The 11952-nt window shown below is 43.7% G+C and overlaps 1 protein-coding gene across 1 annotated transcript; it reads left to right on the plus strand.

Moving 5' to 3' along the window:
- The first annotated feature begins 326 nt into the window (after window positions 1-326).
- LOC123862932 (charged multivesicular body protein 4b-like) lies at window positions 327-6868 on the plus strand. Its single transcript, XM_064591069.1, is given in 4 exon segments — window positions 327-340; window positions 5642-5954; window positions 5956-6432; window positions 6632-6868. Coding segments are annotated over 4 exon segments (864 nt in total). The 3' UTR covers window positions 6692-6868.
- The last annotated feature ends 5084 nt before the right edge of the window (window positions 6869-11952 follow it).

The following is an 11952-nucleotide window of genomic DNA, read 5'->3' on the forward strand; positions in this document are numbered from 1 at the left end:
CAGACAATTTTTTTTCATTCTTTCTTTGATGATTAAAGAGATATTTTGCTACATGATTCATAAATGTTGTATTTTAACAGCAATTTTTTTATGTTGGCGTAAAAAAGACATTAAATACATATTTATTCAGTAAGTGAGTACAGTGAATCTTGAAAGTATATTATGTGCATTAAACTCAATTTGGAAAACAATAAATTCGGTGCCAATACTCAGGTTCAGATAAAGGGGAGCTAGGCTCCCTGTAGAAAAGAGGATGTTAAAGGGTTGCACCTAAGTGGAGGAGTCCCATGTTCAGCTTCTTTTTAGAGTTTCCATTCAATGGCAACATGAATCAGAGCAGGTGAGCAGGAGGGCAGCCAGCTGTGGGGCTCGCAGTAGTGTCTTTACTCCTTGTCTGTCCTGCCCTCCTCTGCAAACCACAGCCCTCAGCAGCTATCTGAAACTAAGTTGTCCACTGCAGGAGCCCAGTCATTCCCTTGAGAGAGTCCGGCCTGAGGACTGTCACTTCAGAAAGGCTTTCCTTTCACATCAAGGAGGGAAATATGCTTAAAGGGAAGGGAGAGTTGAACTACTTGCCATTAATGGTGATGACTAATTGACACTCTGTAATCCTTTTGTGAAATAGTTTCTTGGTGATTAAAAGCAGAGTGAAATTAGTTTCATTTCTTTTAAAATCCTATCTCCCTACAGCTTTCATATATACACATGATTGTCCCACTATCACACTTGTGTGAAGAAGTTATTTTAGCAGGTATTTTCAATCAATTCAATGTGCTAGGCATAAAATTACTTTTTTTTTTTTTTTTGCTGTTATTCTTCCAGAAGTTGAGATGTCTCCCATTCCTTAACACATTCTGGTTGAGAACCAAAGACTATGGAATTGACTTTGTTCTTACTGATACCTGTTATCAGTAAGATATGGATGAAAAAAGATTTTTTTTTTTAAAGCTGACATTACCTCCTAATATGGGACAAGACATGCAGAGAATGACCACTGATTATTTCTTTGTCTTTTGTACTGGTTTTTTTGATCATCTAGAGACTTCTTAGGAGATGCCTTTGAGATATGGGGATCGTGAGGAAATTTGCATTTACTTCTATATCAAATGTCTATAGAATAACATTTTTACAATTGGTTTCCAAAGTTAAGAATTTCCTGGTTTAGGGGCACCTGGGTGGCTCAGTCAGTTAAGCAGCCAACTCTTGATTTTGGTTCAAGTCATGATCTCAGGGTCCTGGGATCAAGCCCCATGTTGGGCTCTGTGCTCAGCGGGGAGTGTGCTTGAGGATTCTCTCTTCCTCTCCCTCTGTCCCTCCCCCCACTCATGCTCACTTGCTCACTCACTCTCTCAAATGAAGAAATAAATCTTTAAACCAACAAACAAAAATAATTTCTTGGTTTAATACGGGGTATAGGGACTGCCAAGATTTGCCCATTACTATTATACATAAATAGATATTTGCTTCTTAATGTGGCTCCATTGATACCCCCAGTTATGTGGGGGAGTGTGGAACACTGACAGCTGCCCAGAACTGCTGTGGTGGTTATAGTGGAAGGCCAGATGCAGTGCACTGACCGCTCAAATTCTCAGGCTTTGAACCTGGCATTATACCTAGTGATATACAATGTCCTATTTAATAAGATCTGTTTCTGATGCTCTTCATTTTTTCCTGAAGATCCTAGTTTCCATCCGGCATCATTGCCCTTCAGTTTGAAGAACTTTCTTTAGCATTTTTTGTAGTGCGGATCTGCTGGCAATAAATTCTCATGGTTTCCTTTTATTGGAAAACTGTATTTTGCTTTCTTCTGGAAGGATATTTGAGCTGGATATAGAATTTTAGGTTGACAGTTTTTCTTTCAGCACCTTAATAGTATCACACCACTGTCCTCTGGTCTCCCTTGTTTCTTTTTGATATTATATTATAAGTCCCTGAGGTTTTGTTAATGATGTACTATATGTTGGCTAATTGAATTTAAATGAAAAACGACAACAACAACAAAAAACCCCACCTTTTTTATCTCTGTTCCTGGATAATTTCTATTGATCTGTCTTCAAGTTAACTGATGATTTCCTGTCATCTCCATTTTGCTTTTAAATTCACATAATATATTTAAAAACATTTCAGACATTGTGTTTTCAGTTCTGGAGTTCCTGTTTTAAAAAAATAATTTCTACTTCTCTGCTGAGATTTCCTATCATACTGAAAATTCATTATGAGCATGTTTTCTTTTGTATGTTTGAACATAGTTACAATAGCTGCTTTAAAATCCTTATCTGCTAATTCCACACTGGAGCTATTTTGAAGTTACTCTCCTTGATTGCATCAAAAATGGGTCATGTCATGTGCATGTCAAATAATTTTTATTCTAGTCTGAATGTTGTGAATGTTATGTTTTAGGAGACTCTGGATTCCATTATGTTCTTCCAAAGAGTGTTGACTTTGTTTATTTGTTAGTGTAAACAGTTAACTTGCTTATACTCTTACCACAAACTCTGTGTCTTGGGGGCATCTCAAATCCCCATTCATTTTTTTATCCTAAGCCAGCTTTTTATAAGTCAGCCCTGTCCTTGTATAGTTCAGAATTTAATCAGAGATTTAGGGGAAAGTTTACGTATAAAATTTGGACTTGATCTCTCTGGGTCTGTTTATTCCAAGATCCCCTTCTCATTTTATGGTGGCTATGGTTGCCCTGAACCCTGTTCTTTGATTCCTCAGGCCACAAAGAATGCAGGTTTTCTAACAGAGTTTTAGCAGCCCCAGCTCCATGCTGCCTGACTTTGGCCATCATTTGGGCCAGAAGCCACCAAAATGGGAAACCTGTCTTATGCCTTTCCTTTCTTCCAAGTGTCATCTATCCCCCAGAACATGGCCTGTCTTTGCTTGCTCTTTGGTGGCTTCAGGTGGTTGTTTTTTGTATTTTTTTTAAACAGAGTTTATATTTGTTATATGCAGGAGCGTTAGTCTGGCAGGAACTTTCTAAGTCATACTGGAAGCTAAGCTGCCCCAGACGAGTTTTGATAATAAGTTCTGTGGCATGCAAAACCCCCAAGCCAGGAAAAACTGGGAGAAGCACAGATGGAAGACCATGAAGTCTTATATACAGCATGGAATGTGGGTTCATTTCCCTCACAGGTGATTCCTTTTCCATCCTTGGTGCACAATCCATGGCACATTCTGTTTAGTATTTGTGGGCTAGTGAAGGCAGTATTTCTATTTCCTTTATGTAGGGAGCTCAGTTCAAATATCTACGGGCATGGCCTCTGATGCTTCCCAAAGGAGCTTAAAATACAAACCTCATGATGCGTATTTAGTGGAAACCCCTTATGGGCCATGTGGCATCAGCTCCCAATCATCACTTCGGCTTTGAGTTCTTTCTTCATTTCCAGCACTTGTGGTTGCCATGCTCTAGTTTGGCTGAAGATTTAAAAAAATTTTTTTCAGTTTTATCCAGCGTTCCTATGTGTTTGAACTGGCTGTGGGGTGGGGGTAAGCTTCTCGTATCAGCTCAGCTTGCTGCCTTCACTGGCAGGCAATGCCTGGGACTCCTGATGATCCTGGTGTCAGTTTGCTTAGCTGCTTCTGTCCGAGATTGTGGGGAGAGGAGGCTCTCATCCAAGAGGAACATCACCCATCCCGTTCCAGGCCCCACCCAAAATCTTGTCATAAGCTCCCAGGGGCTGAGACAAGGGGCAGTTGAGGAATAGCCACCCTGCGTTTGATTTTTAAAATGTTCTATACCGAATATGCTGAACCAGTGTTCCAGGACCACACTGGGGCACTGTGCCTCTCCTGCTTCGGACTGGCTTTCTTCTGTCCAAGTCGAGCCCTTCCCTTTTTAATTTTGGAGACAGACTTTGTTCTCTCTTTTTGCTAAAGCCTTTTTTTTTTTTTTTTTAAGATTTTATTTATTTGAGAGACAGAGAGCGCACAAGCAGGGAGGGGGGCAGAGGGAGAGGGAGAAGCAGACTCCCCACTGAGCAGGGAGCCTGACGTGGGGCTTGAACCCAGGACCCTGGGATCATGACCTGAACTGAAAGCAGACGCTTAATGGACTGAGCCACCCACGTGCTCCCTCTTATTGCTAAAGCCTAAACCTTGTGTGCCATGATCCAAGCATCAGTTAGTTGCACAGACATCTGCAATCTTCCTCCCAGATCTTCCTGCAAACAGATCTCCCTCATGGTGGTATGTTCTATTGTGTGAGAATTCCCGAGGTGGGCATATAGGCTCCACTTCTCCCACCTCCCCTCCCCCCTCCCTGTCCCTTCATTTCTCCTAAGGCCCTATTTTCTTCTCTAGACACACAAAATGTGGTAATTAATTTTTTCCCTTCAAAGTTGTCTGAAATTTTACATCCCTAAAGAGTTTGCTGTGGGAACGGCACATTTGCTGTAGCAAAAAGTTAAAAGAAGGAATTTAACTTGCTCCTTTTCCCATTCCTTTTGGCTGGTGGGCAGAGTATTGACCTGGGATGGGCATGCCAATGGGGAGAGAGCTGAGAGGGCGCCAGGTCCCAGTCCCAGCCTGGGGAGGGGAAGGGAGAGAAAGCCCGCTGATTACATAGGCAGGCATGTCCTCCCGGCTGTTCACCACAGCCTTAGTACAACCTTGCCTCTCTCTGCTCAGTCTTCCTCCCTGTCCCCAACTTTTTTTTAACAGCAAAAGAGGAACCAAAAGGCGAATGTGTTAGAGAGGGAACCACTGCTTTAACATAGTTAATTCTAGCTATTTCTGATGGCAGGGCTTCCCAAATTTCAATGAGCATACAAATTACTTGAGGATCTTGTTAAAATGCAGTTTCTGATTCAATAGGTCTGGGATGGCATGGAGATTCTACATTTCTTTTTTTGGTTTTAAAGTTTTTAAAAAAAATTTTTAAAGATTTTATTTATTTATTTGACAGAGGGAGAGAGAGTGGGAGAGAGAGAGAGCACACAAGCAGGAGGGAGCTGCAGAGGGAGAGGGAGAAGCAGGCTCCCGCTGAGCAAGGAGCGGACTCAACCCCAGGACCCTGGGATCATGACCTGAGCCGAAGGCAGACACTTAACCAATTGAGCCACCCAGGCACCCTGAGATTCTGCATTTCTAACAAGCTCCCTGGTAATACCCAACCCACTGGTCCTTGAGGAGCAAGGTCCTGTGGTTTAGAGGTATAGCCAGGTACTAACATCAAGCGGAGGGCATCTGGGGGGCTGGGGACAGAACGCCATGTGAGATTTTTGTGATACTTCATGGTCTCTGCCACAGTGGGGCAATACCAGCGGACGCATAGAAGGAATGAGAGGGCATGAGGGCTTAAGTTTGGGGTCTCTATCTTGGCAAAAAACTGTACTTTTATATACTTTCATAAATCTGGTCTTTACTTGGGTGTGATTTCAAAGGCGGAAAAGTCTATACTGAGAAACAGAAATATCTATGTGACCAGTATGTGCTATGGAATCTTATCAGTTTTAAACTCATAGATGTACACACTTAGGCCAGTCTTAAGAAACAGTACAATTGCACCAGTTAGGAATACATCCAACTTCCAGAACAGAAAATCCAGTAACAGTGGGATTGATTGGTTTCACATAATGGGAAGTCTGAATCATTGGGTAGTGTGGTATTACCTCTGACCTCTTTTTCTCTATGCCTCCAGAACTGGGTTCTCAACCCTGGCCAAACCAGCCGGGGAACTTTTAGAAATCCTAAAGCCCAGAGCTGCAGGGCGGAGGCGGCGGAGAGGCCGGCGGCAGGGAGTGGCGGGGCGGGGAGCGGGCGCTGGAGCCGAGCGGAGCCGGAGTGGGAGGCGCAGGCCGGCGCGGCGAGCAGCCACCGTGTCGGTGTTTGGGAAACTGTTCGGGGCAGGAGGGGGCAAGGCCGGCAAGGGCGGCCCGACCCCTCAGGAGGCCATCCAGCAGCTGCGGGACACAGAGGAGATGCTAAGTAAGAAGCAGGAATTCCTGGAGACTTAAGATGGAGCAGGAGCTGACCGCCGCCAAGAAGCACGGCACCCAAAACAAGCGCACGGCCCTCCAGGCCCTGAAGCGCAAGAAGAGGTATGAAAAACAGCTAGCGCAGATCGACGGCACGCTGTCAACCATCGAGTTTCAGCGGGAGGCCCTGGAGAACGCCAATACCAACACTGAGGTGCTCAAGAACATGGGCTATGCTGCTAAGGCATACGACACGGACATCGATAAAGTTGATGAATTAATGCAGGACATTGCTGACCAGCAAGAACTTGCAGAGGAGATTTCAACAGCTATTTCAAAACCTGTAGGATTTGGAGAAGAGTTTGATGAGGATGAGCTCATGGCAGAATTAGAAGAACTAGAACAGGAGGAACTAGACAAGAATTTGCTGGAAATCAGTGGACCCGAAACAGTCCCTCTACCAAATGTTCCCTCTATAACCTTACCATCAAAACCCACCAAGAGGGGCGCCTGGGTGGCTCAGTTGGTTAAGCGACTGCCTTCGGCTCAGGTCATGATCCTGGAGTCCCGGGATCGAGTCCCGCATGGGGCTCCCTGCTCGGCAGGGAGTCTGCTTCTCCCTCTGACCCTCCCCCCTCTCGTGTGCTTTCTCTCCTTCTCTCTCTCTCATATAAATAAATAAAATCTTAAAAAAAAAAACAAAACCCACCAAGAAGAAGGAAAAGGAAGAGGATGACATGAAGGAATTGGAGAATTGGGCTGGATCCATGTAAATGGTCCAGTGTGGGCTGGGCCCAGACAGACTCTGGTGGCCTGTGCAGCGGGCAGGCATGTGCATGTGCGGGGCAGGCAGGACATGGTGCAGGCAGGTTCCATCGCTCCTGAGTCTCCCCCCAAAGCCTTAGGGCCGCATCACTGCTCACTCTCTGCATAGCATGGTCTGCACCCAGCAGGACGGGGGGGGGGGGGGGGGGGGGGGGGGCAGGTGGGGTGGGAGGTGCCTGTTGTTTATAATGTTGAATTTCTGTAAAATAAACTGTATCTGCAAATCCAAAAAAAAAAAAAAAAAAAAAATCCTAACGCCCAGGTGACTGCCTAGACCAATTAAGTAAAAAATTTCCAGGAGTAGGACCTGGGCATCAGTATTGACAAAATCTGTCCACATGACGGTCACGGTTGAGAACCTCTGCTCTTGGCCTTGCTGCCACGCAGCTTTTTCCAGTACTTTTAATCAGGGTCTTAATAACCTCAGCCAGTGGTGTTAGTTCAGGGACTGACAGTGTTACCCCAGCATGTGGTTCTCTCGGCCTTTCCGGCTTGGTTCCCAGATGGCTGCTAAAGCCCCACTTGCTCACTGCGTCTGCAGTCTAGGCAGGAAGAAGGAAAAAGGTGCAAAGACAGGGCTCAGACTTCTGCTCACATCTCACGGCTGGAACTGTGCCGTGTGGCTTCTGCTAGGACAGAGGTGGTTGGAAAAGTGACTATTTGAGCTTTTCCAGCTGCTACAGCAGAAGCAGGCAAGAGCCAAGAGAGTGAGGAATGCTATGAGGTAAGAGAACATGTGTAGGTCTTTCAAAACGTTTATTGTCATTGCAAACGTAAAAACTACATGCCCCTTATAGAAAATTAAGAAAAACAGAATAGAAGAAAATAAACTTACCCAAGTCTCAGCACTTAAAGACCAGAAGTGTGAATAGACTGATGCATTTCCTTTCAGATTCTTGTCTGTTTCCCCCATGATTCAGATCATAGTGTATTTACAATGATGAATTTTACTCTTTCTTGTAACGTGAAAGGATGAGAATTTCTCCGTTACAATGATTTCTTAAACACAATTTTTATCTTCTGCATTATATTTCATTATGCTAGCGTGCTATAGTTTGACTTTTCTCCTGCTGTTAGGATTGTTTCTTTCCTTTTTCTGGTTTTTCAATATTAAAAACAACCCTGCTCTGAACTTCTTTCTGCCTTCAGCCTTTTGTTTCCTTTGTTCTATGTATATCTTTTTTTGTTGTTTTTGGGGGAGGGGAAAGGTAAAAAAAAGTTTGGTGTTTGCTTCAAAGAGCTTTCCCAAACAGTGGTGATTCATTTCATTTTTCTTTTTTTTTTTTTAAGGTTTTATTTATTTATTTATTTGAGAGAGAGAGAATGAGACATAGAGAGCACGAGAGGGAAGAGGGTCAGAGGGAGAAGCAGACTCCCTGCTCAGCAGGGAGCCCGATGCGGGACTCGATCCCGGGACTCCAGGATCATGACCTGAGCTGAAGGCAGTTGCTTAACCAACTGAGCCACCCAGGCGCCCTGGTGATTCATTTCTATTACACATCATCGTGGATGAACACTGTACCCCAGGCTTTCATGACAGTTTGAATTCAAGATAATATGTGTAATATGTGTTTTTCTGAAATCCGCTGTATTCATTTGCACCTATGAAGCATGTTGCTTGTGTTCTTGTTCTCAGATGAAAGGTATTGGCATTTTGTTTCAAGAACAAATTAAATCACAAATACAACCTGTTTTTGACTTGGGTCTGGACTAATTACTAAGGAAGCATTCAGCAATAATAGTCTAAAATATTTAAATACTTAGTGAAACTGCAATGGATTGAAGGACTGCTGGTTCTAAGAACTAGGCAACCAACAGGAACCGAGGGAAGAATTTTAAGTCTGGACACCAAGTTCAGAGCCAAATGTCAATAATCTCCTCATTTTTTTTTTGCAATAACTATAAATAAAGTAGAGGGAGAGGATAACAAGAATTATCTGAACAATGTTAAGTAATAAGTACATACAGAACAGGGAAAAATTTTTTTTCCCATTAAATTTGCCACTCATTCCACTTCAATACAATGCTTGTAAGGAGAATAACAATTTAAGGCAGAAGACTATATCACTTCTGTTTAGAACTTCTTGAGAGCAAAAAAATGACTACTGATCAACCTTCCTGGTTTAAACTTAAATTTATTTATTTATTTATTCATTTATTTATTTATTTTAAACATTTTATTTATTTATTTGTCATTGAGAGAGAGAGCATAAACAGAGGGAGAAGCAGGCTCCCCACTGAGCAAGGAGCCCGATGCGGGACTCGATCCCAGGACCCGGGGATCATGACCTGAGCCAAAGGCAGGCACTTAACCAACTGAACCACCCTGGTATCCCTAAACTTAACTTTAACTATTTGTTTTAAAACAAAACTTTTGTTTTAACACAAAAGTGTTATTTTGTGACTTGAACCTCTATACTATGCCTTCAAAATTCCAAGAAGAAAGTAAAATCATATAGAAAGCCAAAAACTTCACCAATACATCTAGACAGACATTTGTGGTAGTTTTTGGTATCTGAAACCTTTTCCCCCCACATCACACTGATGCCCCTCTTGTAGGCGCAGCCCTGGCAGGAATGGGAACACAGGTGGTGCACAGAACTTTTACAAATTCTCCAAGTGGGGAGCTTATTCTTTCCATGTGGATCGACTCCTGCGTTTTTGAAGTCAAGACTTTATTTTTGTTCAGCTTTCTTCTGCCGCTTTCTGTGGTATTCCTTGGACATGCAAAGGCATGTTCCTGGAGCCATAGCAGCATCAAGTTTCTTTTCACATTCTCCGTACCCCAGTCTTCCGCCGACGGCTCCCTCAGCAGCAGGACCACAATCAGGCTGACTTCCTCGGAGCAGATTCCCAGGAGTGGAACTACTGGGTCCCAGAGAATGAGGAGGCTGAGTCTTGTGTGTATGTTGCCAGAGAGGCTGTGAGGATCATTCTGACGCCAGTTCTCCCCAAGCCTTCACTGGGTTCTCTCTGTTCTCTTGGCTGTGCCCTCTGCAGCTGGATGGGACAGTCTGTCTGCACGAAAGCTACTGGCAGGAGGGCTCTGCCAGTCCTCGTGAGGTGACAGTCACATGCACTGTCATTCAAAATATCTTCACCCCTATCCTGACCTCCCACTCCCACCCCTCAACATGTTTGTTTGCAGCTGGACATTTTTGTTTCTCTCTCTCCAAATTATGACTTAACTCCTAAGACTTGGGCAAACACTCCCAGCGTCATAAGGGGCTGGCTGGCCGGGCAGCCTGTGCCCCTTTATGGCATTTTATTCACCCTTCAGCCTCACTCCATCGTCCTTACCAGAGCCATTGCCATGGCAACTGTCCTCCTTCGGCCATTAAGTATGGGTGGCAAAGTCCTACGTGCTTAACTTGTTTGATATTTCATCTTTCAAAAAATTCTTTGGGGAAATTCAAGATGGCTTGTCGAATAAAACAAATAAGCTTTTGATAGTCAACAAGGACTGAGGGCGGCAGCTTTGATAACAGGGCAAGACTGGACTGGTCGAAAACCTCAGGCCAGTCACATCCAACTCCACTTGAAACAAGAAAGGAATGGGAAGTCTCTAGAAGGTTGGGGGAGACTGACTCAGAGCCAGTGTTGGGGGCTTCAACCTAAGAGCAGGGCTGAGATGACGTGGGTCTTGGCCTAAACCCAACCTCAAGGACCTTTGGGTGGCTTCAGCTGCCACCACTGGAGGAGTTCACCTGCAGACAGTGCACTTAGGGGGCCTGGGGGTTTCCCTGCCCTTCGCATGGCATCACACCACAGTGCTCTCCAGCCCGGGAGCCCTTAAAAGGGCACACATGTCACAGAGCACCCTGAGAGCTTTGCTCAAGTGAATGTGTCAGCTCGGAAGAGACCAGTTAGCCTGATGGTCTCCTCCATTCCCACCATCTGTCCACCATTTTTTTTTTTTAAAGATTTTATTTATTTGACAGAGAGAGACACAGCGAGAGACGGAAAACAAGCAGGGGGAATGGGAGAGGGAGAAGCAGGCTTCCTGCTGAGCAGGGAGCCCGATGCAGGGCTCCATCCCAGGACCCCGGGATCATGACCTGAGCCAAAGGCAGACACTTCACGCCATCTGTCCACCATTTACATTTGCTCTTGTCTGACATTATTTTAAACTTGAGAATTAAAAATTGAATTTACAGTATGTTGTTTCAAGTATTATGCTTTTTGGATTCATAGGCAAATACCTTCTTCTTTAAAGTAGATTTGTTTCTCCCTCCCTCCATCTCTTCTTCCCTTCCTCCCTCCCTTCCTTCCTATGTATGTATTTTGCTTGTTTAGTGGGATTCACTCTGGCATAGTAGAAAGAGAGTGAGATGTGGAGCCAGACAGACCCTGGTTGGAATCCATGCTTTTCTATTAGCTATGTAGCCTTGGCATAGGGTGACCAGCTGTCCTGGTTTGTTGGGGGCTGAGGGGTTTCCTGGAATGCAGGACTTTGAGTCTAAATCTAGGACCATCTTGAATAAACCAGGACAGTTGACGACCTTACTTGGGCAAGACACAGCCTCACTGAGCCTTGGTTTCTTTCTTTATCTATGAAATGGGCATAATAGTACCTGTCTCCTGGGTTATTCTGAGGATTGGGGCTAAGTGTACAAAAAGTGCCTGAAGCTATATCTGAGATCTCCTAGATTTAAACAGATGATAATTACAATAATATTAACATTCATAATTATCTGTATTTTTTAGGCTCAAACTGATCTTTCACCGTCATTCAATGCCTTTTCTTAATTTCTAATGTCTGTTCAGGAAAGGGGAGTTTATTCTGGGTATGGGTATAAAATGAAGATATTCTTGGAAAGTACTGAAAAGTATAAAGAAAAAGTATCCTTATTACATCCCAACCAGAAGCAACCACTTTAAAAATACTTTGGATCCAGGTTTACTATTCTAAACAATTGGTATATATCTTTGGGCATAAATATTTACGATTATTTCCTTAGGGGAAATTTAAAAAAGAGGGATTGCCCAATTAAAGGACAAATATTTTTAGCCTTCTTTTATATTAGATATAACATTATTCCTCCAAAAATCTAAGTTGATAGAACAAAATATGATGTTTTCTATGAAGGGAGTTGTGTGTTCCTTGTCTCCACACAGGACCCAGCTCTCCCTGAAAGGCTCTCTAAGGAAGAAGTCTGATTTCCTTCAGCAACCCCTATGGTAGTGGTGGCTAAAAGATTTCATCTTA

This window comes from Mirounga angustirostris, unplaced genomic scaffold (genome assembly GCF_029215605.1).
Source record: "Mirounga angustirostris isolate CCGP_5_RB_7025 unplaced genomic scaffold, mMirAng1.0.hap1 SCAF_1, whole genome shotgun sequence".
NCBI classification, from domain to species: domain Eukaryota; kingdom Metazoa; phylum Chordata; class Mammalia; order Carnivora; family Phocidae; genus Mirounga; species Mirounga angustirostris.